Source organism: Pristis pectinata, chromosome 3 (assembly GCF_009764475.1).
Source record: "Pristis pectinata isolate sPriPec2 chromosome 3, sPriPec2.1.pri, whole genome shotgun sequence".
Classification (NCBI taxonomy): domain Eukaryota; kingdom Metazoa; phylum Chordata; class Chondrichthyes; order Rhinopristiformes; family Pristidae; genus Pristis; species Pristis pectinata.
The window spans coordinates 77,086,466-77,113,747 of NC_067407.1; the positions used below are offsets into that span (position 1 = coordinate 77,086,466).

A 27,282-nucleotide genomic window follows, 5' to 3' on the forward strand; every position below is an offset into this window, starting at 1 on the left:
GACGAGATGGACTCTTGACCTCACAATCTATCTTATCGTCCAAAGGTCTGTTCAAGAGTCTTATAACAGTGGGATAGCAGCTGTCTTTGAGCCTGGTGGTACGTGCTTTCAGGCTTTTTGTATCTTCTGCCTGATGGGAGGGAGGAGAACAAAAGGGAGGGAGCAGCAGACTAATTGGATGCCTTTTTCAAAGAGGTGGCATAGGCATGATGGGCCAAATGGCCTTCTACCTTCTGTGAATGTACAGAGAGCATTAAAGATTTTCAGTCTTGGGAATCCAGCATTTAAACCTGAATCCATCTTTTATGGAGTGCTGGTGTCAGCCACCATTCAATGTTGGTTGAATGATTTGCTTATGGATGCATTTGTTTATCTTGCATTCCCTCTATGGCGACCCCACACTTTATTCCATTCGATATGGCAATAGTTCTCTCAAGTGATTTGGCAGTTTAGCTGACCAGTGAAGTTGTTTTGAGGCATTTCCTCGCTTGATGAAAGGGAGGAATCAAAGCTGAAGTAACACCAAAACATTGATGGGTTAGACTGTTACTTCTCTTGAAAGAGGCTGGTCACTTTTTATTTTTAACCATTTGTTCTTGAGGCTGTGAACAAAAGCCACACTCTGTTGATGCCTTAGTTGGTGGTGTGCCACCTTGAACTGGAGGCAATCCTGCAATGGTTTTAGGGACAGTCATCCTGTATTTCTGCAGAACAGTGATAGAGTTGGCTGCATGTCCAAGTCAACATGTTATATCTTTGAAAATAAAAAAAAAATATTGATCTGGGAAATCTGAAGTAAAATCGGAAAATGCAGAAAATCTGCAGTTTTTTTTATTCCTTTACCTGCTGAGTTTCCAGAATATTCTGTTATATCTTTGGATAGAAATCTGAAGGTAATAATGTAACCAAGATCTTGTTGCTCATGCAATTTCTCAAGTACGTTTGCTGTGTTTCTGCCAAAATTCCTATAAATCACAAACACCACAACCATGATGTGCTGGTAGCAGAGGGGGTGGATGTTGTGTCCAATGGCAGGCTCCTCAGTCAAGCTAACAACTCTGTCCTGAATAGTTTTGAACTCTTCAAGTGTTGTTGTACCCATCTAGCCCAGTGATATATAGTACACTGTTCTGCTGACTAAAGTCTAGTCCGTGATTGAGAAGTGAGTCCCCAACCTTTGCTCCCACAGCCGTGCTGCTGGGATAGATTCTCCAACACCTTTCTGATCTGTGGAGACCTTTAGGATGTTAGTGATGAGAATCTCAGGGGCACTTAACCTATTGATAATTGGTTTATTATTGTCACATGTACTGAGAAACAGTGAAAAGCTTTGCATGCCATCCAGACAGGTCATTCCATAAATAAGTACACCGAGGTAGTACAAAAGGAAAAAGAGTAACAGACTGCAGTATATAGTGTTACAGTTGCAGAGAAGGTGCAGGTGGTCAAATAAGGTGCAAGGGCCATGACGAGGTAGGGGAGATGGCTGTGCTTTTTCTCGTTACAACTGGTAGTTACCTCAAGGTGTGGTGCAAATATTATATGTATATCTTTATATTTTTTTTAACTTTTTAATTTAAATCACCCATTTAGGGATGGAGTGCTGCCTTAAAGGAGAGTTCTCGAACAGCATACAACTACTGCAGGCAAAACTTCTTGTCTGGAAGAACACTGCAGGTATGTAACACTTTAGTTCTTCTGGCACTTAATGTAGTCAGTATACCATATTGTAATGATTTTTGTTATCTTCCATGGTGTTTTTCCTCTCTGTAGGAGATCTCCAGCATGAAGAGACAATTTGCAGAGCTGCTGTCGGATATTGGTTTTGTGAAAGGGGGACTGAGAGCCAAATACATTGAGAAGATGTCTTCACAGGGAGGAGATGGGATTGTTGAAGCGACTGGTCAAGAGGTCAAAGAAAACGGTTTTATTTTATTTGCTTTCGTGATTGATGTAAAGCATAATACGGTCATTTAGGGAACATTTCTCTATGTAAAGGACAGTGGAAACCTGTAACTCTCTTCCCCCAGATAGCTGTTGAAGATCTCAGAACTGGGATTGATAGATTTTTTTTGTTAGGTACTTCTATTAAGAAATATAATCATTGAATCATTACCATGCCAAAGAAATCCCTTTAGCCCATTGAGTCTGAACAGGCTCCAACTAGCTAACCCACGAGCCACATTCCCATGCTCTTTTCCCATAGCTTTGTAAATTATTTTCCTTCAACTGCCTTTTGAAATCCCTTTTCCTTTTAAGAGGCTAATTAGGGAACTGTGGTGGATAAATGGAGTTGGAGTTGAAGTTTAGACTGGCCACGATCTAGGTGAAGGTTGAACAGGGTCAGGAGATTGAACGACTGACAAGTTGCTGCATACATACATGGATTACTTGGTATTTACAGTTACATACATTGAAAGTGAGGGGGGGGGGGGGGGACGTGGAGAGAAGGTGGGGTGGTATGACTGGATTGACAGTTCCCTGGCAGAAGTTAATTGGGAAGAGAAGGAAGGAAAATGGAACATCAGTGGGCACTGGGTTATACAGTGTATGCTTCATAAAATAAATTAGAATAAAGAGCTTTAAAATGACAAGCAAAGTCTGCTCAAAATCAGGACTGGAGCAAATATGCAGTGTGTTACCACCCAATAGGGTATGCCGGAGCAAAGGTCCCCTTATCACTGAGTCTCTAGTTTCTGCTGTACCACTATGAGGAAGTTACGATGTCAAGGCTGCATAGTCTATTCAAAGGGTTAGGGTGGGGAAAATTGAATGACGATTAGCCTAAGCTACTCCTGTGCACCCTCTGGTTCATTTAAGAGCATCAACAGCTTTTAGGGAAGGTTATCACATCTGCTTGCTTGAGTATATTGTCAGGAACCATGACTCCTTGTAAGAAGAGCGGAGGAGGAGGAAAAGCCCTCTTTCCCCTACCTCTGCCCTAACTTAATCTATAGGGGGTTATATTACTTGACAGAATGAGCCCTCGTCTCTTCCAGCCTGTAAATTATAGGAAAGGGAGGAGAATAGAAAGTCTCTTGGTCTCTTAGAAGAATCTTGATCAGGACAGCAGCAACCGAACTGAACAAAGTGGAGGTGGGGTGGCATCTACAGATCCCTGGTGATTTTCTTTGGTTCAGGGTTGTCGATTAGTCTCTCTCTAAGAGGAACAGTTGGGTTTTAAGGCATTGTATCCAGCAGAATCACCACCTCTGGTAGGGAAGGATTGACAGGCAAAGTATAGATTCCTAGTACATTTTAACCAATAAATCAGATTATTTTTACGAAAAGAAAAGGCTTTTTTGGGGTTCAGCCTTGATGCTGTTTTTACATTGTGTATATTTCTGTTGTGTTGATATATCAGCATACTGTATGTACCCTGACTTTGAATTTCAGATATTCTTATAAATTCAATGATAATCTTCTGTCATTTACATCTCTTCTAGGCCAACTCCAATGCAGGCAATATGAAATTAGTTTCAGCAATATTGTGTGCAGCCCTCTACCCCAATGTAGTACAGGTTGGTTCAGAATTTGTTAAATTTATCTCTGATGTAATTCAGTAAATTTTAAACTCTGCTTTTTGAGAGGATTGGGTGGGGAATGAGACAAAAGCAAGGGTGTAACACAGGATGGTGAAAGTTCAACTTTTTTTTTAACTTCAGGATGTTTCTCCTTGAATCCACATCAAGGAGATTTGACCTATCTGCCAATTTCTCAGTCCACACAGTGGTTCTGAGCAGGGAAGTCTGTTCCATGGATCATTGCCCTCTAATGGAGGGAGACAATACTGCAAGTCAGGGGCTAATGAATGACCAGTGGAGTTATCAGTATACATGAACTTTTTGAACCTGGTCTTCATTGATTTTACTTGAATATTGTGAACCTGACGAGGATTGACACTCCAAGTATTGAGAGCTTGTCAAAGTATTGGAGTATTGCCTAAACAAGAGAAACTTGGGACTGTAACAGAGGAAAGATGTGGGTACAAAAAATAGTAGATGGTAAAATCAATCAGAAACAGCTAAGGTAATGATGGCTTTTACCTCAAGGGGTCTAACATTGAAATGTATCTTCCAGTTGTATAGAGCTGTGAGCAAACCCCATTTGGAGGACTGCATTCATAAGAACATAAGAAATAGAAGCAGGAGTAAGCTGTTCAACCAAACATGCCCACACCACCATTAAATAAGATCGTGGTGATCTTTTAGCTCAGCAGTATTTTCCTGCATTAATCCCATATTCCTTGATTCCCATAACTTTCAAAATTGGCAGATGACAACCAGTGCATCCACTAATTCCATAGCCAACTCCTTCAAAACATTAGGATGCAGGTCATCGGGTACTCGGGAGTTATTGTCTTTTGGTCCCATTATTTCCTCCAATAATAATTCATTTCTGTGAACTCATTCATTCTAGATCCGTTGTGCTCCACTATTTATGGGAGGTTTTCGGTATCTTCTGTGAGACAGATCCAAAATATTTGTTTAATTTCTTTGCTACTTTCTTATTCGCCAATACAATTTCTCCCGATTATAAGGGAACAATTAACTTTTGCTGCTGTTAACCTTTTAAAGAATATGTAAAGGCTTTTATAGTCTGTTTCTCTCACTAAGTTGCTATCCTAGTCTGCTTTCCCTTTCCCTTATCGATAGCTTGGTTCTCCTTTGCTGAATACTGAAATTTTCCAATCCTCAAGCTTGCTGCTTTTTGACAACAATATGAGCTTTACCTTTGATTGAAAATTATTCTTGACTTGATAGCTACGGCAAGTCATTTTTCCTTTTATTGTATTTAAAGGGGTTAGCATTACTTGTAAACTGTGTTAGCCATGCTGTCACATGTACATCGAAGCACACAGTGAAATGCATCTTTTTGCATGACTGAGAATGTGCTGGGGGGCAGCCCACAAGTGTTGCCACTGTACCAGCGCCAACATAGCATGCCCACAGCTCCTAACCTGTACATCTTAGGAATGTGGAAGAAAACCAGAGCACCCAGAGGAAACCCACGCAGACACATGGGGGAGAACGTACAAACTCCTTACAGACAGTGGCTGTTGTACTTTTTTTTAATGTAGTTTCCCATTTACAATAGCCAACTTATACCTCATATCTTGGCAGTTTGCTTTGTTTAGATTCAACATCCTGGTTTCAGATTAAAGTAAATTACTTTCATTTTTTAAACACAAAATTTTATCATTTTATAATTAGTTTCCTAAAGCCCTCGTAATACCAGTGTATTCGATGACCCATTCTCATTAAACTATACCAGATCTAATATAGTCTGATCCCCTGTTGTTTCCTCTACACACAGGTCTAGAAAACCACCACTTATACACTCCACGAATTGGCACTCCCCGTGAATACTCAAAATCAGGTTTATTATCACTGACATATGTTGTGAAATTGGTTGTTTTGCGGCAGCAGTACAATGCAAGACACAAAAATTACTGTAAGTTACAAAAATAAATAGTGCAAAAAGAGGAATAACAAGGTAGATTTCACGGACCGTTCAGAAATCTGGTGGTGGAGGGGAGGGGAATACTGTTGATTTGACATTTCCGATGTATATGAGGATGATAGCCCTTGTTACAAGTACCTCCGGTTTCCTGACTTACATCGTGCTCTGCATTATCAGTGATGTTTGGGAGGTCTATGTACAACTTCCACTAGTGTTTCCTTGCTGTTTCTTAGCTCCACCAGAATAGATTCTACTGCTCTATCTTCCTCTCCACAGGCTTTGTCCCATTCTTTAATATCGGGACTACTGTCCCTTCTTTTCCATCTTTCTTACATCTTGTAAAAGTTTAGTATCCTGGAATGTTTAATTCCCAATTTTGGCCACTTTGTAACCAAGTCTTTTGTAATGGTTTTTGGATCATTCCCATTTATTTCTAATTGTTCCATTAATTCACCTGCCTTATTACGAATGCTGAATGAATTCAGATAAAGACCCTTCTATTTTGACTTTGTAGCTATTTTATCATTCAGCTTTGGTTATTGCACTTCAGGAAAGATATGTTGATCGTGGAGAAGATGGACCACAGACTCATCCAGCTAATACTGGGGCTAAAAGAAAAAGTTAAATCACAAGAGGTTGCATAAAAGTAGCTCATGTTCCCTTGAGTTTCGGGTGATCTGATATAATGTTCATGGGATTTACACTGCAAAACTGTATACAGCAGAAGTATTTTCTCTGAGTAAATCGCGAAAAGGGGCTTAAAATCCTACAATCAGAGCTCAGTGAAATCAGAGAGTACTTCCACGCACGCAGGCTAGCACCAGTCTGGAAATCTCTCTAATGAAACTACTGAAGCTAGATCAATTGAAAAATACAAAACACAGGTAGGTAGGCTTTAGTAAGGTAATCTTGTTACAGATTATGGCTCTAACCAAATAACAGGACAGGCTAAAAGGGCTGAGTGCCCCACTCCTGTTACTCCCAGAAGGTTGTGAATATTGGGATACTTGGCACTTTTAATGTTCATAGTTCAGTAATGGTTTCAAAGAATGTAGAGCAAAGGTGTCTGCATGTCAGCCTTGATCTGTTAGAATGCTGGGGAGGCTTGAGGAATTTAAGAGCCTAAGATACTTCCCAGAAAGTTCCCTAGAAGAATGGAGCCTTTCATTTTCCTGTGGGGACTTCTCAACTTATAGCATAGTTAATTGCTGATACAGCTCTTAAGTTTCAGAGCACCCAACATCTGTTATGTGTGATCAGCCCTACAGGCAGTGATAAAAACATGTGAACTTAACAGTTCCTGTGGCAACAAACAAACTTGGAGGAGCTCAGCAGATCAGGCAACATCTCTGGGGCGAAATGGACAGTTGACATTTCAGGTTGAGACCTTTCATGTGGACTGAAAGATAGAGGGGAGATGGTCAGTAGAATGAGGTGAGGGGAAGGGGTGGAGCAAGAGCTGGCAGGTGGATCCAGGTGAGGAGGGGTGATAGGTAGATGGGAGCGGATAGGCTGGGAGATGATAGGTTGAGGTAACAAAGGGCTGCAGATGGCGGAATCTGATAGGAGGGGAAGGTGGAGCACAGAACCAAATAAGGGAGGTGGAGAAGGCAGATGGGACCAGTGGGGGAGGGGACCCAGTAGGAGGTGGGTGATGGGCAGGCGGAGGAGGGGAAGGAAATGGTGATTGGGGGGTGCTGGGATGGGTGTAGGAGGAACTGGGTAGATCAGGGGAAGAGAGAAAAGGGACAGAAGATTTGTTTCTCTTCAGTTACATTCAAAGCCAGTAATCCTAAATGTCTTCCCGCTTCCCCTCTCCCACACATCTTCCTTTAGACCAGATACCTGGTCTTGTCCCCATTTCCTGACCAAGTTACATCAGCAGCACCAGGCAGACATGCAGCAGTTTTAAGTCCCAAACACTTGTTGTTCTATAACTGGCCACAAGGAGACATGCAATATTCACTTAAAAGACTTCTTCCAAAATTTCTCCCACTGCATTATTAAGGGAAAGGTTGTGGCCTCTACTTTTGCCTATATGCTGGGAGTAGAAGTACAGCCAGGTGATCGGATTTGCCAAAGTTCGGGCGTGGGTTACTACCATCAGGGAGGAGATACGGGAGCCTAAAGACCCAAACTCAATGATTCAGGAACAGCTTCATCCCCTCCACCATCAGATTTCTGAACAGTCCATGAACCCATGAACACTACCTCGTTATTCCTTTTATTGCACTATTTATTTTTATAATTTATAGATTTTTGTCTTTGCACTGTACTGCTGCTACAAAACAACAAATTTCATGTCATATGTCAGTGATAATAATTCTCATTCTGATACTTCTCACTACTTGACGGCAAAGTGGAAACTGATAATTTCCCTGTAGGACATTTATAAATGCAAACATGCAACCTAATGTTCAAAGGCTGCTGCCTGGCTTTTACAGCATAGAGACAGGCTAGTTGCCCCACAATGTCCACATTAGTGTTTTTGCTGCATGCGGCTGTCTCTTGCCTTGCATCGTAACGTATATTAACATAGCCTCTTCCTTTCTCCACATGTTGTTAGCTTAATACCCTAGCTCTGCCCCAGTTCTCCCTATGGTGTTTAGTTTGGTGTTCTGTCAAATCCAAGTAAAGAACTTTCTCTTGTATTCCTGAGTGGATGTGATGTGGAGGGGGTGCTTTTTGGCCAAGGAGTTGAGAACTAGGTGACACCTCAAAATAAGGGGTACAGTATTGTTTAGGGCTGAAATAGGGAGGAAATTCTTTTCTGAGGGTGGTGAATCTTTGGAATCCCTGAGGGCTTTACTGATTTTATTCAAAAGAGAAATCATTTCCAGATATCGAATGGCGCAGAAAATGGTGGAGGTAGAAGGTCAGTTGTGATTTTGTTGAAAAGCAGATCCGGCTGGAGGGCCAAATGGCCTATTCCTGCTTCTATTTCTTATCATCTTGCATCAGTACAGTAGGAGAGAACACTGGAAAAGTTGGGATGCTGAAGGTGGTCAAAATATATCGAGATTAACTTGAAAGTTTGTCTTGTATCCAGGTGACTGCTCCCCAGAGTAAGTACACACCGACCATGTCAGGTGCAGTGAAGTTGCCACCAAAACCAGAGGAGCTGCACTTCGTCACAAAGAATGATGGAAATGTCCACATACACCCTTCCTCAGTGAACTATCAGGTCAGTGAGGGAGTTTCCTGTGTTCCAGTGGAAGGTTGGTGGGAGCCAGCAGAAGCTGGCTCACCCTCTGTCCTTCAGTTTGGATACATCACGTCAGGGAGATGTCACATTTTGTTGAGGGCCTACTATTTTGACTGTATTTAGTAATTGTCACAGCATCTGTCTGTGGAGTTTGACATAGTTCCAGGTCAAACTCCATAGTCCTCGTTGCATTTTCCTGTCGAAAGTGATCATTTGCACCTACTCTGCCTGAAAGCTGTTTTCAAGAGCTCATGGAATTATACAGCACGGAAACAGGTCCTTCAACCCAAATCATCCACTCCAACCGAGGTCCCTGCCTGAACCAGTCCCATTTGCCTGTGTTTGGCTTATGGTCCTCTAAACCTTTCCTGACCATGTACCTGTCCAAATGCCTTTTAAACATTGTAATTGTACTCGCCTCTACCACTTCCTCTGGCAGCTCGTTCCATACACCCACCACCCTCTTGTGTGGAAAAACTTGCCCTTCAAGTCCCCTTTAAATCTTTCCCCTCTCACTTTAAACCTATGCCCTCTAGTTTTAGACTCCTTTACCCTGGAAAAAAAGACTGACCATCCACTTTATCTATGCCCCTCATGATTTTATAAACCTCTATAAGGTCACCTCTCAGCCACCTCCACTCCAGGGAAAATGGTCCTAGCCTATCCAATCATTCTTATAAGTCAAGCCCTCCAGTCCCAGCAACATCCTTCTGAATCTTTTCTGCACCTTCTCTAGCTTAATCGCATCCTTCCTATAGTGTGGCAACCAGAACTGCACACAGTACACCAAGTGCGGTCTCACCAACATCTCGTACAGCTGTAACATGGTGTCCCAACTCTGGTACTCAGTACCCCAACTGATGCAGGCCAGCATGCCAAATGCCATCATCACCACCCTGTCTCCCTCTGTTCTACAAAACTCCCCAGGAACCTGGCATTCGCTGTGTATGCCCTGTCCTGGTTTAACTTCCCAAAATGCATCATTCCACGCTTGTCTGAGTTAAATTTCGTCTGCCATTCCTTTGCCCACTTTTCCAGTTAATCTAGACTGCCCCATTGTGGCTGAAGCAAAGATGGTTCTGATGAGAAGGGCCATAGAGCCTCCTTCTACGTCCTATGAAAGTATATACCATAGAGGGCTGGCCCAGAATTGACGAACTACCTGTGCAATAAAATTCCATAAATCTGTTAAAATAGCAATTCCCTCAATAATTAGCAAAGTAGTGAAGACATTACGCTAGTCAGACAGTTGTGAAGCTAGTTTCCTGCTTCCTTATAAAGGCACAATACATTCTAACTGGGGCTTCATTCTCCTAAACAAAATGACAATGAAGTTTCCGTAACATCATTGTCTCTCTGCTATAACATTATAGTTCAAAACACTGTAGATGTTGAACCTTCCAACAGTTTTAGTACTTTGAAATGCACATTTCACCAAGCTTGCCTCTGAGTCTGAAGGCTTTTTGACCTATTAGGTCAACTATCACTCCCGATTACTTGAAAATAAAATGTATTCCCAGTGTAATGCCGAGAGAAGTTTTCATATTTTCATCTTTCTGATTAAGCCAAGGCCCCATCTGCCCTGCAGGTGGACATAAACTGTTTGGCGACACCACTCAAATGGGGGCTAGTGAGTTCTTCTGATAACCTGGTCAACAGTTATCGCTCAACCAGCAGTGCTAAAAGAGATTATCTGATCACAGGCTCCTTCATGGTGGGACCTTGCTATGTGCACAATGGCCACTGTATTCTCTAAAACAATGAGTACACCTCAAAACCACTGTAAAGAATTCAGAAAAACTGAAGGTCATTTGCTTTAGAGAATACAGTTGCCATCGTGCATTTGTTTTAGACTGCATTAAAAATCGGTATTGTGTTATCCCGTTAATTATCATCCTATTTTTGCTTAAGTGATTTATTTCCAATGGGCTTCCCTGCATAAGAAATCTGAATATTAAGCCACTGACTATGTTTGGATTCTAGGTCCGTCACTTTGAAAGTCCGTATTTGGTGTACCATGAGAAAGTGAAAACCAGCCGAGTGTTTCTGCGAGACTGCAGCATGGTGTCTGTGTACCCTCTCGTGCTGTTTGGGGGAGGCCAGATCAATGTGGAACTCAGGAGAGGACAGTTTATCATCTCTCTCGATGATGGGTGGATTCAGTTTGCAGCTGCCTCCCATCAGGTGAGGTCCTGGTGCGGGGCAATGGTGGGTAACTTTCTATGGGTCGAGAACACTTGTTGCTTGATTTCACTGCAGTGGTTACTCTGCTTGGCTGTTTTGATGGATGAGTGACTGCAGGCAGTAGATCAGAAGATCATGAGTTTCTATCATCTGTGCTGGATTCACCAACTCAGCTGGTTAGTGTTTTGAATATTAAAACTATTGTTATCACTCTTGGACTGTGCAGAGGACAACTGGTTAACATCAGGCTGGGTACTTCAACCTTACAGTCCAATGCCAGTCAGAGTTGGTGTAGGATCAGTCTCTCCATTCATTTGTGTGGAAGCCCCTGGGCCAAGAGGTTAGGATGGGTATGATGAGTTTTTTTTTTACTTGCTTTAATATGCTTTTTATTTAACCTTTTTTAAAAATTGCATTGATATTACAGCTAGAAATTCATACAAACTACATCACTACATTTAGTGAACAGTACTTTTGTTTTCACATGTGGCATTAAAATCAGGTCTAGCACTTACCTCCGTGTAGTTTATGACCACAGTTCAAATCCATTTCTCGGGCATTGTTGAAACCTGTGGGGGATTTAAGCCTTTGATTGTTTGTTCTCTAAAAAGCCTACAGAAATATTTTCCAACCACCAACCCCGCCACCCCCCCCCCCCCCCCCAACTTGCCCTCAGATTTTGGATGTGATATTTTTCCCCTTCCATAGCTTCTGGTGAATGCGGCATCTGTGTTGCGATTATGCTTGACCAGGTATGCCTAGGTAACCACAGACTCTCCTCTTAACCCTCATGCTCATTTGTGTAGGGCAGTGGTATGTATGTTGTGTTTAGTACAGCTCTAATAGGAATGTGCCCCCTTTCTAACCAGTTTTTCTCCCTCCTCTTGCACTATTCCCAGATTGCTGAGTTGGTCAAAGAGCTTCGCTGGGAACTGGACCAGCTGCTGGAGGATAAGATCAAGGAACCCACTATGGATCTGTGCACTTGCCCACGAGGATCACTTATCATCGACATGATTGTGAAGCTTGTAACGACCCAGTGACGACACAGCTAAAGGTATCCTGCCAAGGTGCTGTTCAAATGTATTGAAAACCTGAGGGGCTGGGGGAGCATCTGCCCACCCATTGCCTCCCCAAACACTGGTAGCAAAACCCTTGTGCCCACTTGTATGGTCCAAGTACTATGGGTAAGCATCCAATTCTTGAATTAGTGGAGCAAGGAAATTTCTACTGTGTCTCTTCATAAAGGATATTTGATGACAAATCTGGTCTGTTGCAAGTGCAAGAAGCTTATTTATTCTTCAATATAGGATGAAAAAGGAAGCTTGCAAAATCATGGATTATTGCTTTAAATGAGTAAACCAAAAACCAATATGCCTGTGAGCTGAGATAAACCAGATTCCACATTGGTAGGGTGTGATTTCCATCGGAGAAATATTTGAGGCCAACCAACAATATTGCTGGCTTTGGTTATTACACCTCTAAGTGGCTGCCACAGTTTGATCCTGGTTGATCAGTCATTTTTGAAGCACTTGCATTGGTCAGAAAAGAAAGGTGCAACTCAAACCATTGCACCTTCCCTGTGACATTGGATGAAAGGCCACTTTAAATAGGAGCTGTGGGAGGAAAAAATGGTCAGCCTTTAAAAGACTCTGCTATCACACAAGCAACTAACTGTTCCATGTTTGTTGCACTTTAATATGTCTTGGAATATAAATAAAGTACCATCAATCCTTAATTAAAATAGATATATTTTCATTCACATGTTATTCTTTCAAAATTATTCTGTTACCTAGAATTTTAACAGCATTATTTTTAGATCGAGGAGGAAAGCTAGTCACTGTACAGACAAGCAGGCAGCCACTTTAATGATGAAACTTTTGGAAAAATGTGTAAAGCTGGAGATGCATTATTGAAATTAAACATGAGGGTACTTGTGTTGAAATAGGGATTTGTTTTTGTGTTGACATATTGTTTTTCACAACCATGGGACATCTCAAAGCACTTCACAGCCAATGAAGTACTTTTGAGGGGACATCACCTTTTGAACAGTTGCAGTGTTGGGTCCCAGCAGCCAATTTGCTCACATCAAGGTCCCATAGGCAGCAAATGTAATAGTGTCTAGGTAATCTGTTGGTGAAGGACACCAGGAAAACTCTGTTCATCTTTGAAATGACACTGTTGAATATTTTTTTTACAGCCACACAGGACAGATCTTTAATATCTCATCTTAAAGAAGGTGCCTGCAGCAGTTCAAAGCTCTCTCTTCCATGCTGAAGTGTTGGTCCCTGTTTGTGCTGAGTGGGACTCAAACACACAACCCTGATACTCAGACAAGACTTCTAATACTGAACTATTGTTGAGTTGTGATTTGCAGTAGCACAATTCAAGAAGGAAGGGGTTTGAAATGAACAAGGTAGAATAAATCAAATCAAAATAAGTTATCGCCATTTGAAATGTTTTTATCCATCTGTTCCTGAGATGTGAACGTCACTATCAAAACTGGCATCTATTGTCTATCCCCGATTGTATGTCTCTGAATGGAAGGGGCAGTTGGGAGTCAACCACATTGGTGGGTCTGGAGCTGCACATAGGCTAAAGGAATGGCGATGACACATCTTCTCCCTGAAGGACACTGGTGAATGGGGTGATTTTTATAACAATCCAGTAATTTCATGATTACTATTGCTGAGATTAAATTTTTCTTGAAATTCCCTGCAGCCATAGTGGATTTCAAGCTTGTGTTCTTGGAACAGTTGTCCAGGTTTCTGGATGTTATTCCATTAACCTAACCATCTTAAGTGCTCCTTAGATTAAGTGTCCTAACGCTAGGCGGTTATGCCCAATGTTCGACTATTTCAAAACAAATCAAGTTGATTGAGGCTTAATGCTCAATTTAAGCAATTACTCCCAGCCTCCACCTCATCATCCTTTTCTCTCCTGCACATGGATGAAGTCTGCATAGACATTAGGCCCTTTCATATCTTTGTTAAAATAAAGTGACCACTAGTCGTGTCCACTTAATAGAGATATGAACCATATCTTTAAACTAAGGGTAAATCAACCTTTCAAAGCTTAAGAACAGGGGTGAAAACTGAATCAACAAGGACCATAAGTTTCCTAACAATATTCTGTCATTATGAACAGTAAATAACATTTTGGAATGGTTCACCAGGGTTGTTATTGCAATATTTGTTATCATTTACTTGAAACCTATATTCTAGTTTTGTTCCTTCTCCCCTACCTCATTCCCCAATCTTGATTGCTATTTTAGCAACTCCATCAGCAGATCAAGATTTCAGTGTACACAACGAGCAAGCTCCCTGCTGATTATAGGGCATTTGGCTTAAATTATGGAATAATTACTGTACATCAAAACTGTTTCAGAAGGGAAGGGAAAGTTTGTTGAGATTGCCCCTAAATGCATCACCAGGACATCTGAGAAAAACAATTCACTGCTGGGATAGATCATGTTGTGTAATCACCCAGAACTTTTTAACCACTTGCAGATATGTCAATATATGCCAGAGGAATAACAGTGGCAAAGTGGCGCAGCTAGTAGAGATGCCGCACAGCTCCAGTAACCAGGGTTCAATCCTGACCTTAGGTGCTTTAGGTGTGGAGTTTACATGTTCTTCCTTTGGTCACCAGAATTTCCTTTGCATACTCCAGTTTCCCCCCATATCCCAAGAACGTGCAGGTTAGTAGGTTAATTAGCCACTGTAAGGATAAGTGGTAGAATCTGGAGTGGAGGGGTGGGGGGGACTGTGATTTCTTTTTTAATGTAGATCATTGGGTAATTAAGTTTTGATTCAGCCAGAAAGACCCTACAATCCTTCCATTGCAGCATCTATCTGTGCCTTTAGTATTGAAGTTTTTGCCTTTGCTCATTTAAAAGTCCATGTTCATTAGAACATAAGAAATAGGAACAGGAGTAGGCCATCTGGCCCGTTGAGGCTGCTACATCATTCAATAAGATCATGGCTAATCTGGCTGTGGACTCTACCTGCCTTTTCCCCATAACCCTTAATTCCCCTACTATGCAAAAATCTCTCTGACTGTGTCTTAAATATATTTAATGAGGTAGCCTCTTCTTCAGTGTGCTGCTTACTCTTTGCAAAGAGAGTTTCATGTCCATTTAACTAATAGTATCCCTGACATCAAGAATCAAACATTTTTTTTTGTTTTGTACTGCCTGAACATCACACATTTCTTACTGTTCAGCAAAGGTCACAATCGTTCAGTGCAATCTGACATGGCTGTATACAGTTTGGTCACTCTTTCCTCCATGTTCACATCCTACTGTGTTGGATGTATAGTTGAATAGTCTTTTGGTTTCTCTGACTGCTGCTGTGGTTGGACTTGTTAAAAGTTAAATCTATCCAAGCTGGTAAACTCTTATACTGGTTAAATGTCTGCATTATTGAAGTTAAGGAGGTTCGTCATAGTCTTGTCTTTCTAAAGTTGTCCTGACAGCTATTTATTATTGCACATAATTTTCAAATTTACTTGTGAAAACTCACTCCATTAGTTTAGACCACATTGAAGCTAATAAATTTGCAGATAGCTATGCTGATTTATAACCCTGTCTGATGCTAAAGGGATGTATTCAAGGTGAGAGGGCGTAAGTTTAAAGGAGATGAGTAGGACAAAATTTTTTTGAGGGTGGTGGGTGCCTGGAATGCACTGCCTGGGGTGGTGGAGGTAAAATGATAGGGGCATTTAAGAGGCTCTTAACTAGGCACATGAATGTGCAGTGAATGGAGGGTTATGGGCATATGGATATTATTAATTTAATTAGTTCAGTACAACATTGTTGGCTGAAGGGCCTGTTCCTGTGTTGTACTGTTCTAAGATACCATCTAAGAATATTTAGTATTTTGTGCTCACTTTTCTATGCTCTTGTATTTTGTACTTTTTCTCAACTCTCCTATCTTTTGGGGGGCCTTTAGTGTCTCACTCTGCCCTTCTGACCACTAGATCTATGTCCAAAGTGAACCATTCTCCATTTTCCCTGAAAGATTTGCAAGATCATTTTCCCTTCTTTAGAATTTGCCTCTTAATTTCAGTGCTGTTCAGAGACTTGGATGTGCCTGCATGCCTCTGCTGAGGTGTTAAACAGCACTTTCCAATCCATTATAGCTACATGTTGGGAACAAACCCCCAAAAACCATGTTCATACAGTACATTTTTCAACTGACAAATATTTTGAATTAGATGGGCTTCAAACATCAATGTAAATATGATTTCAAATCTATAATAGTGACAGAGAAACCATTGCCTTTGATATATCTTTACTAATAAACTTCAGAATGGAAGTTGTATATTTACAACAGTACCTTATTTCATGAGATAAATACATATGAAAACTCAACATGAGATTCTGTTCTGGATGGTTTAAAAATGGTACATCAGTTTGGATGACAAGATCAGCCTGAACTTTCATTTTTACTCTGCACAGCAGCAATAAAAACACCATCACAATTCTGGGCTGAAGAGTGTATGTGGAAGAACAGTAAATGTTTTACAATGGGGTTGCAGGTACTAAATCTACCAGAGAAACTTCATTCATTTTTATGACCAGCTTCTGGATTACAGTTGATAAGGCTTTGAACTCTAGATAAGATGATTTCATTAGAGCTATTGCAGTCTTCTGGATTATATGGCGGAGAAACTGTCAATACCCCGGCCACACAAAGCATCTTATTTTGGTCCCCCTGCTCTGTAACAGGAATCCGATTTTTCTCCAGCCAAGACTTAAGGCGGGATTTCCGTTGTTCAAGCTCCTCATTGCTGTAGGTCCTGGTGCCTGTAGGCATAAATAAGGCAGAGAGCTTCTCAGTGGTGTTGCTTTCTCCTTCATTGATCAGTTCCACTGCTTGGATCGCATGGCCCATAACTGTTGCAACAGACACCTTCCCAGCATCTATGAAGTTCACCAGAACAATGCTGGAAGAAAGTAAAGATCAGGTTACTCACCAAGGACACCTAACAGCAAAAGATATAAAAGCAACTTTAACAGTAGTTTCTTTGAACAACTAAACCCTCAATATAAAAAAAGGCTGAGTGCTGCAAGAAGGCCATGCTATAGGCTGCATCGTGCTCTGCTAAGCCAACTGTGTTGCAAGTGACACATACTGTTCACTCTTGGCTGCAGTAACCTGGAATCTCCACCATGTAGGAGCAGGAGTTGGCCATCTGGCCCTTCAAAACTGCTTCACCATTCATCAGGATCACGCCAATCATCAACCTCAGCTCTATTTTCCATCACTATTCCCACTTCCCTCACTGCCCAGATGATCTGTTTTGAATGAACAGAATGATTGAGCCTCCAAGGTAGAAAATTCAAGAGGTTCACCATCCTCTAGATGAAGAACTTTCTCCTCGTGTCATGCCTTAAATGGTCTGCCCTTTGTTCTCAAACTGTGCCCCATGGTCCTAGATTCCACAGTCAGGCAAAACATCCCTGGCTAGTTTTGATGACATCTCCTGTAAGCCTTCTAAACTCTAAAGAATACAGTACCACTCTACCCAATCTCTCCTTATAGGAGAGATTGGGTAGTCCGGTCATCCCTGGAACCAGTCTGCTGCACTCCCTCAGTGGCAAGTATGTCTTTTCTTGGGTAAGGAGACAAACACTGTAGGCCATACACCTAGGTCTACTCACACCAAGTTCTATGCAATTGCAATAAGACTGCTGTAGACCTGTACTCAAACCTTCATTATAAAAGCTAATGTACCACTTGACCACCTGATGCTTGCAATACCTGAACATTGGCCTTAAGTGTCTGGAACCACATCTTGGTCCTTTTGAACACTGCCAACTCACTCATCATCTAACAAATGCTTTGCTTTTCTGTTACTATGCACCAAAGTGGACAATCACATTTTCTTTAAACATTATATTCCATCTGTCATGTCTCAAACATTTCTATTACTACATCCCAGTCGAAACAAATGATAGCAAGCTAAAGAAATTTGGCATGGGCCCATTGACACTCACCGATTTTTCTCGATGGACCATAGAAAGAAATCTATTCAGATGCATCAAAGCTTGGTAATGGCAACTGCTCTGCCTGTGACTGCAGGAAACTGCAGAGGGTTGTGGACACAGCTCGGCATGTCACTGAAACCAGCCTACCTTCTATGGCCTCTGTCTATACTTCTCACTGCTTCAGTAAAGCAATCAGCATAGTCAAAGACCACCAGGCTCAAAGACGGCTTCTATCCACTGTTATAAGACTATTGAACGGTTCCCAAGTATGATAAGATGGACTCTTGACCACACAATCTACCTCGTTATGACCTTGCACATTACTGTCTGCCTGCACTTTCTCTAGCTGTTACACTTTATTCCGCATTCTGTTATTGTTTGACCTTGTACTACCTCAATGCACTGATGTGATGAATTGATCTGTATGAATGATATGCAAAACAAGTTTTTCACTGTACCTTGGTACATGTGACAATAATATTCCAATTCCAAGCTAAGGCAAAATAAAGTTCGGTGGTATAAATATACAAATGTGAGGTAGTCACGTTAAATCAAAAGGAAATTCAGGAGAAACCCCTTTATTCATAGTGGGTCAAGTTGAAGAAAACAAATGCACAAGGGAGAAACAAATATAGAATAATAGTCACAAGATTAGATTTAAAGAAATTGTCAATTACCTTCCTGATACTGGGTCGACAGTGAAGACCCAGCCTTGGTAAGTATTTTTTTCATCTGCAGTAACTTTCACTTCTTTATTTAGGTAATTTTCCCATTCTAAAGGTTTCTTTGCCTTCCATTCATTCATATTTACTTGACAACAATATCCTAAACCAATAAAGATACAAAAAATATACATGTCAAACATTCTATTCTTCAAAGCAAAATCTGAGGTATTTATTTGCTGCAAAATTAGCAACAGTTTACAGATGGGATAAATTCAACACAACAGTGTATCTGCGTTAAGGTCAGACATAAGATAATCCAAAGTTAAAGGATACAGAAGTGCAATGTGATCAACATTTTGCTCAATAGAGACACAAGATGCTGGAATGTGGAGTAAAAACAAACTGTTGGAGGAGTTCAGCAGGTCAGGCAACATCTGTGGAGGGATGGTTGGCATTTAGGGTCGAGACCCTGCACCAGAACTCCTGAATATACAAATCAAACATTCCACTCTTCAAATGTCTCCACAGATGTGCTTGACCTATTGAGCTCCTCCAGTAGTTTCTTTTTTTCCTCAACATTTTCAAGATTCAAGTTACTTTATTGTCATTTATCCATGCTATAAAAACACATGGCAGAACAAAATGTCGTTTCCCCCAGACTCTCACAACAGAGGATATATATAGAACAGAAGACATACAATAAACACAAACAAAAATCAAACAAAAAATAGTGCAAGTACAAATAGTGCAAATAAACATTATATACAAAATACAATTTTAGCGCAGAGTTAGTGCAAAACCGAGTTGGACAAGAGAAATACAAGCTCAGTGTGTTGTACTCATTGTATAAGCATGTTCAGCAGCAGCCAAAGTTCTTATATGCCGTTGTGCAAACCAGAGCTTTTGACACTGTATTTGTCTACCAGGGTATTCAGGAGCCTGACAGCCTGGGGGAAAAAACTGTTGTGCAATCTAGTAGTTCTGGCCCGGATGCTCCAGTACCGCTTGCCAGACAGCAGTGGGACAAATAGGTCGTGGGAGGGATGAGAAGGGTCATCTATAATTCTATAAACCTTGCGTGTGCATCGTGTATTGTAGATATCCGAGATGGAGGGAAGAGGTACTCCAATGATCTTTTTCACTGTACTCGCAATTCTCTGCAAAGACTTACGGAGTGGTTTGTTCCAATAAAGGAGAATGACAAACCTTTCACCACTCTCCAAACAGCACTAAACCAAACTGGACCCCAGTCCTGGCAAATCCAAAGGGCCTATTTTGTAAGTCTAAAGATAAACATCAGGACTGTGAAGTAGCATTTTGGATAAAACCAAGGAAAATGTGTCAGGAAGGGTCAGAATTCAATAGACTTTAGTTACCAAGATCAGGTAAGGAAAAAAGTAGAATGAAGTTTAAGGTATTTTACCTTAAATCATAAAGCATTAACAACAAAACAGGTGAATGACATAAGAAAAATAGTGAGGTGGGATTTTGCATCAGAAGTTTAGGATATAGGATTAGAATGGTTACAGATAATAGATAACAAATGAAGAAGACTGCTGGGAATAGTTTATAGGACATTTTATTGGACAGAGTGTTAATCAAGAAATAAGAACTTTAAGGCAGCAATATGATAAATCACACAGGACCTAAATATTTATAGGAGGGGGACAAAAAACATGATCAAAAGTAGTTTGGAGCACGAGTTCAGAGAATGTGTTGTGGAAATTGTCAACAAAACTATCCAACAAGCAATTTTAGTTAATAGAAACAGGAAATGCTGGAAACACTCAACAGGTTGGGCAGCATCTGCGGAGAGAATAATAGTTAATGTTTCAGACTATGACTTCATTTTTTTTGTATTTAAGATTTTTTTGCTTTAAGCTATTTCTGACAGTGTAATGAAAGGGGTGAATTTAATATTCTCAAAATGAGGAATGTCTGAGGTAGATGGATAATTATATGATTGAGTTTTATATTAAATTTTACAGTGGTGCACTTAAATCTCAAAACTAGAGCCTTAAATAATGCCTGCTACAAAGATGCGAGAGGTGAGCTGGCTAAGATAATCCTACTTTCCGGTTCTCTGTCAGTGGTCCTGTACATTATGGCTCGGTAGCACTGGATAGGCCATTCGGCCCAAGGTGTTATGCCGATCTTGATGACAATTTATACTAAATGTCTTCTTCCTGTGTATCATCCATATCCCTCCATTCTCTTCATATTCATGTGTCTATCTAAAAGCCAAACTCCACCAAACTGCCTGCTTCCACTACCACTGGTAACCCATTCCTGGCACCTACCATTCTTAGTGTAAAGAAAAATCTTGTCCCTCATAGCACCTTTAAACCTGCCCCCTCTAACCTTAAAAGCATGTACTCAGATGTTTGACATTTCTATCCTGGGGAAAAGATTCTGACTGTCTACCCTATCTATGCCTCTCATAATTTTAAAACCCTCTATCAGTCTCCCCTCAGCCTCCAATGCTCTAGGGAGAACAACCCAAGTTTGTCCAACCTTTCCTTATACGCATACCCTCTAATCCAGGCAGCATCCAGGTAAACCTCTTCTGCACCCTTTCCACAGTTTCCACATCCTTCTTATAGTGGGGCAACCAGAACTGCATGCAATACTCCCAAGTGCAGTCTGACTAAAGTTTTATATAGCTGCAGCCTGATTTCCTTACTCTTATACCCAACATCCCTACCAACGAAGACAAGCATGCCATACACCTTCTTTACCACCTTATCCATGCATAGCCACTTTCAGTAAACTATGGACTTCAACCCCAAGATCCCTCAGTACTTCAATGCTATTAAGGGGCTTACTATTAACTGTATACTTTCTCCTTTCATTTGACCTCATATTTGCTCAGATTAAACTCCATCTGCCACTTCTCTACCCATATCTGAAACGGATCTCTATCTCACTGTATTCTTTGATAGCCCTTTACACTGTCCACAACTCCTCTTGATTTTGATGAAAATGTAGATATGATCACAAACGACAGAGGTCCCAGCACTGATCCTTGCGGAACACCATTGGTCATGGACCTCCAGCCAAAATAACACCCTTCCACCCCTACTCTCTGTCTCCTATGGGCAAGCCAGTTCCGAATCCAAACTTGCAATTCACCCTGGATCCCATGCATCTTTATCTTCTGAATCAACCTACCATGAGGGACTTTTAACAAATGCCTTACTAAAGTCCATGTAGATAACGTCCACTGCCTTACCCTCATCAAGCACCTTTGTCACCTCCTCAAAAAACTCAATCAAGTTTGTAAGGTGTGACCTGTCCTGCACAAAGCCATGCTGACTGTCCCTAAGCAGGCCACACCTTTCTAAATGCACATAAATACTGTCCCTCAGCATCCTCTCCAATAGCTTCCCTACCACTGACGTGAGGCTCACTGGCCTATAATTATCTAGATTATCTCTATTTCCCTTCTTGAACAACATTTGCCACTCTCCAGGAGGGTTTCTTCCTACCCTACATTTAAAGGGCCCCAGACCTTCCACCAGTCTTTGGGCATTTTTTGGACCCCTCACCCTGATCCCTTCCCTCAATCTCCCTCCCTCTTAGTTCTTATCTTCACGATTCTCCTGCTCACCATCCCCCACATTTTCTGGTTGCCAAGTCGCTCTCTTCAGGCCCATCTCCATTTGCCGATCGCACTCCACCCTTCCACACCAACCCACGATCACAGGAACCCAACTTATACAAATCCTTTTTTGAGAGTTGTGACTAAAACTGGTTCCTCCACCCTTTCTAATTGTGGATTTCAAACCATTGATTCCCTGTGTGAAATGTTCTTTCCTAATGTTCTTTTTCCAGTCTCTTGAAATCTGTGTCCTCTGGCCTTTGACCCTTCTACTAATGGAACCAGTTTCTCTAATGTTCAGCTCTCATGATATTAAATATCTAACAAATCATTCTCAACCTTTTCTGCTCTGATGAGAACCACCCCCAGATCTTCAAATTCAGTGACGCAACTGAGCTCCCCATCCCTTAGGCCATTTCTATATCCTCTCCAATCTTCATAGCACACATCCACAACTAAACTCTACCCTTCTAATGGCTACAACTTTGCACCGTGAGGTGATACCACAGGATGAATTTATACTTTATTTTAGGGGGTGGAAAGGAAGCTCTTTATTGGGACAGGAAGGGAATTCCAACCAGGCTGTGTAGATGGGGCATTTTCTCACAGGCTTCCAACCCTCCTGAAATGACATGGACCCAACTTGAATTAAAAAAAACAGCTCTTGAGTACTGGATCCTATAGTCCAGGAGATCAACAATTTAAATTATCTATTTTCTCAGAGACATACAGCACAGATACAGGACCTACATCCCACTGTATCCATGCCAGCCATCATGTACCTATCTACACTAATCCAGTTTCCAGCACTTGGTGCGTAGCCACCTTGTACTTGCAGGCAATACAAGTGCTCATCTGGATACTTGCATGTTGAGAGAGTACCTGCCTCCACCATCCCCTCAGACAGTACATCCCAGATTGAAAAAATAAAGTCTCTAAATCTCCTACTCCTTACTTTAAATGTGTGCCTACTGACCAGAGACCCCTCTGCTAGGGGGAGGGTTCTCATGACCTACCCTATCCACAGTCCTAAAACATTTTCCATACCTCAATCATGTCACCCCTCAGCCTTGCCCACTCCAATGAAAACAAACCCAACTGATTCAGTCTCTTCTCATATCTGAGACACTCCATCATCCCAGGCAACATACTGGTGAATCTCCTCTGCACCCTCTCCAGTGCAGTCACAGCCTTCCAGCCTGCACATGATACTCTCAGTGTGGCATATCTAATGTTTTATAAAGTTGTACCATAACCTTCCTGCTCTTATATTTTATTCCCAGGTTAATGAAGGAAAGGCAGCCTATAGGATACCTAATCACCTTATCAACCTATGATGCTGCTTTCAGGGATCCTTGTCCAAGAGTCTCCTGTTCCTCAGTATATCCTTGATTCCTCCCATTCATTGTGTATATCCCAGCCTTATTAGTGCTCCCAAAATGCATTACCTCACTCTTTCAGGATTAAATTCCATCTACCATTGTTCTGCCCACCGATCAAACACAGTTCTGTAGCCAGGGATTATCCTCCTCATTACCAACAGCACCACCAACTTTCATATCGTACTTCTTACATTCACATCCATATCATTAACGTATATGCGGACAGTAAGGGTCACAGCACCTTAGCACACCACCAGTCACACTCTGTCTCCTATCACCAAGTCAATTTCCGATCTAATTTGCCATGTGTTCTTACATTTTGGACCAGTCTCCCATGTGGGACCTTTAGCACAGTTAGTTCCCGCTCTGATAAATTCACAAGAAGATAGGAGTGGCATAGGCCACCAGACCCCTCAAGCCTGCCCTGCCATTCAATATGATCACAGTTAATCTATGGAGACACAAGAGACTGCAGATGCTGGAATCTGGAGCAACACATAAAATGGAAGCAGGTTGAACAGAATCTGTAGGGGGAGAGAGGAATTGTTGATGTTTCAGGAGGAGATCCTACATCAGGACTGAGAGTGGAAAGGGAAGATAGCCAGTATAAACAGGAGAAGGGGAGCGGAGAGACAAAGGTCATTAGGTATAGGTAGATTGAGGAGGGAAGGATGATGGGCAGAAAGAGCCAGGTAGGGGAGGGAAAGGGTGGACCTGAGTGGCAGATGGAGCCAGTAGGGGGTGGGGAGGGTTAAGGTGGAGACAGAGACTGGAACGTGATAAGTGGCAAAGGCTGGAATCTGATAAGTAAAGAAGGTGATAATGGGAACCATTAGGGAATAGGTGAAGGAGGGGGTGGGGATCCGATGGGTGAAATGGGAGGACTGGAGGTGAATTGGAAGGGGAGAGAGAGGGGACCACAACAGCTAAGGGTGATCTGAAATTGGAAAATTCAATATATTCGTACCATTAGGTCATAGACAACCCAGGCGGAATATGAGGTGCTATTCTTCTACTTTGCATTGAGCCTCACTCTGGCAGTGGAGGATGGACAGGTCGATGTGGGAATGGGAAGGAAAGTTGCAATGGCATGCAACCAGCTCGGGACGGCGATTGATGACAGAGTGCAGCTTCTCTGCAAATCAGTCACCTTGTCTGTGTTTGGTCTTGCCAACGTAGAAGCCACATTGGGAACACCGAATGCAGCGAATGAGATTGGAGGAAGTGCATGTGAATTTGTGCCTCACCTGGAAGGGGTCTCACCATTAGCCCCAACCCACCCCCTTCCACCTTCTGCAGACACCATTCTCTCTATGACTCCCTAGTCTACTCATCCCAGTCTATACAGGCTTCAACTCCTCTTCTGTGCCAGTTCCCCATAACCCTCAATTCCTCAACCTTTTAAATATTCATTCATCTTCACCTTATATATATCTAAAGATCTGGCCTTCACTGCCCTCAGAGGCAGAGAATTCCAGAGATTCACTACCCGAGAGGAGAAATTTCTACTCACCTCAGTTTTAAATGACCAGCCCCTTATTTTGTAGCTATGTCCCCTTGTTTGTGACTCCCACTAGTGAAAACATCTCAACAACTACCCTGTAAAGCCACCTTAGGATATTGCATGTTTGAATAAGGTCACCCCTGACCCTCCTAAACTCCGAGGAATAAAGTCAAATGAGTCAAATCAGGAAACCTATGCTGACTACCCTTGATTAACCCAAGCCCCTCCAAGTGCAGACTTCTCCTGTCCCTCGGAGATTTTTAAATAACTTCCCTACCACTAATGTTATTTCCAACCCCAGGGTAGGAATGCCTTTTCCCTAGGGTAGGGGAGTCCAAAACTATAGGTTTAAGGGGAGAGATTTAAAAGGGTCCCGAGGGGCAACGTTTTCCACACAGAGGATGGTGCATAGATGGAACAGTTCCCAGAGGAAGCGGTAGAGGCGGGTACAATATCAAACTTTAGAAGACATTTGGACAGGTACACGGATAGGAAAGGTTTACAGGGATATGGGCTAAACGTAGGCAAATGGGACTTGGTCAGCATGGACGAGTTGGGCCGAAGGGCCTATGACCCATATTACAGATTTGTTTGGATTAAATGCAGGAGAGCTTGTGGTCGCCTGATCCTGGTCCAACAGCAGCTCTTGGCCTCACCCTGTTGCTGCAGGTGAACGTGTGCCAGAGGATTGAGGGCACGGAATGCCCGTGGGGGGGGGGGGGGGGAGAGGGAGGAGTGGGCCCCCCGAACACCTCAGCCCGCTGCTGCTGCGGGACCCCGGCCGGTACCCGTCCTCCAGCATCTGCAGCCACTCAAATCCCAGGCCGTCCCCCTCGCCCCGGAGCCGCTCCACCGGCGGCCGCCATCCACTCACCCCTGCTCTGTCGCTCGGCTATCGTCGTCACCTCCACACCACCAGCGCTTCCCAGTGACGTTGAGGACCAAGCGAGGGACCTGACGTGGTGACGTACGCGGATGTGTGAGTGGCTGAGCCTCGGGTTACGGCCACCGGGAGGTCCCGGAATCCGAAGGTCTCGCCGGGGTTCGGGAGCCTCCCCGTTACCGGGGGAGGGAAGAAGCCGCCCGGGTCGGTCTGATGTCCTCAGCTGCTTGACTAAACGTTGTCAGGTGTTCCCTGTCCTGCAGGAATAAACTCCAGCATCTGTAGTTTCTTGTGTCTCGTTTATGTCCCACAAATTGTCTCATCCATTCAACTCACTCGCCCCGCTGCAATGTGAAGCCTGACTCTCCAGGTTTGGTGGTGCAGTGGCTGCAGGGATTCAGTAACTCAGCTCACATATGAACTGTCAACAGTAAAATCAGCCTGGTGTTGCATTTCAGGCTTGAACGATACACTTTAAACATAACACAGAAAAAGGATCATGCTCAGCTATGCTGAACATAGGGGTTGTCTAATCACGATTAACATATTTTCCTCTTTCATATTTTCTTTTTGGCTACTTTAATTTCAGGCAGCACTATTAGGCCATGTGAAATCAGGTAACTGAATGCATGAATGTTCAATATGGGTAGCACACCTTTCTCACTGAATGATGTCTGCCAGTTGCCCATCAAATCTCAGACTACAAGGTCCCAGAGGCTGTCATATCCCCAATCCAAAGCTCATTCTAAGTATCATCAGTAAATAATGTTCCCGTTTTAATGGTTTGGTGGATAAACAAAGGTATTCTGTGGATTGGCTTTCAAGCTACAGTTTGAACATGTTCCCTGTTGAATTAAGGATCTGATCAAGGCCAGAAACCTTGCCAAGACAAATATTTAAAGTGCTAACATATTATTTGTGCCGACAGAGCTGTTTCATACTTGTTAGGTTCCTTAATATGCCACCTCTTTCAACAACTTTTGTTTGATTTTGCAGCTAAAATTTGTTGGCAAGCATATTGCACTGCTGTTGTGTGGGACAGGAGAGTGGTTATCAACAATTAAAATTGAAAGAACTGAGGTCTTAGAATTTAAATGTCTGCTTTATTTAAGCTTTTCTGTCACCTCCAATTTTGCTCTTTACTTTGTTTCCAAATCTGACTTTGTATTCACCCAATCTAATTTGAAGCCCAAAGATCTAGTACAATCTAAGGTTGCATTCCCCGGAATTTAGAGAGTTAACAGCTGACTGGATTAAAATTTTCAAGATATTAAAAGGAACAGATAGAAAATTGAGAGAAACAATCTCCCAGGCTGGAAGCCATCTAGAATTAGATGTAGTCTTCATTTTATATAATAGATTTTACAAATAACATTTGATGCTGGATTAATTATGAATTTT

The 27,282-nt window shown here is 42.1% G+C and overlaps 2 protein-coding genes across 9 annotated transcripts in view; one reads left to right on the forward strand and one right to left on the reverse strand.

Moving 5' to 3' along the window:
• Positions 1-16,094, forward strand: part of dhx57 (DEAH (Asp-Glu-Ala-Asp/His) box polypeptide 57) — a 95,500-nt gene extending 79,406 nt beyond the window's left edge. For 6 of the 7 annotated variants that reach the window (XM_052011728.1, XM_052011727.1, XM_052011724.1 and 3 more), the window contains exons 20-26: positions 1,594-1,677; positions 1,774-1,911; positions 3,447-3,521; positions 8,513-8,647; positions 10,652-10,852; positions 11,752-11,909; positions 13,053-16,092. In XM_052011728.1, the coding sequence (XP_051867688.1) occupies positions 1,594-1,677; positions 1,774-1,911; positions 3,447-3,521; positions 8,513-8,647; positions 10,652-10,852; positions 11,752-11,895 (777 nt within the window). In that variant the 3' untranslated portion in view covers positions 11,896-11,909; positions 13,053-16,092. Of the gene's footprint in view, positions 1-1,593; positions 1,678-1,773; positions 1,912-3,446; positions 3,522-8,512; positions 8,648-10,651; positions 10,853-11,751; positions 11,910-13,052 lie in introns of all 7 variants that reach the window. The other variant, XM_052011731.1, reaches the window with a different exon arrangement.
• A 47-nt stretch (positions 16,095-16,141) lies between these two features.
• Positions 16,142-26,146, reverse strand: gemin6 (gem (nuclear organelle) associated protein 6). Of its 2 annotated transcripts, none has more exons than XM_052011733.1 (3): positions 25,655-25,709; positions 18,524-18,671; positions 16,142-16,801 (listed from the first exon to the last, which is right to left on the reverse strand). In XM_052011733.1, exons 2-3 carry the CDS (start codon positions 18,649-18,651, stop codon positions 16,417-16,419), a joined length of 513 nt encoding a protein of 170 aa, XP_051867693.1. In that variant the 5' UTR covers positions 18,652-18,671; positions 25,655-25,709; the 3' UTR covers positions 16,142-16,416. The 2 variants fall into 2 exon arrangements, with proteins under 2 accessions (XP_051867693.1, XP_051867692.1); XM_052011732.1 differs by lacking the exon at positions 25,655-25,709 and adding an exon at positions 25,873-26,146 and having other exon boundaries at positions 16,143-16,801.
• Between the last annotated feature and the right edge of the window lie 1,136 nt (positions 26,147-27,282).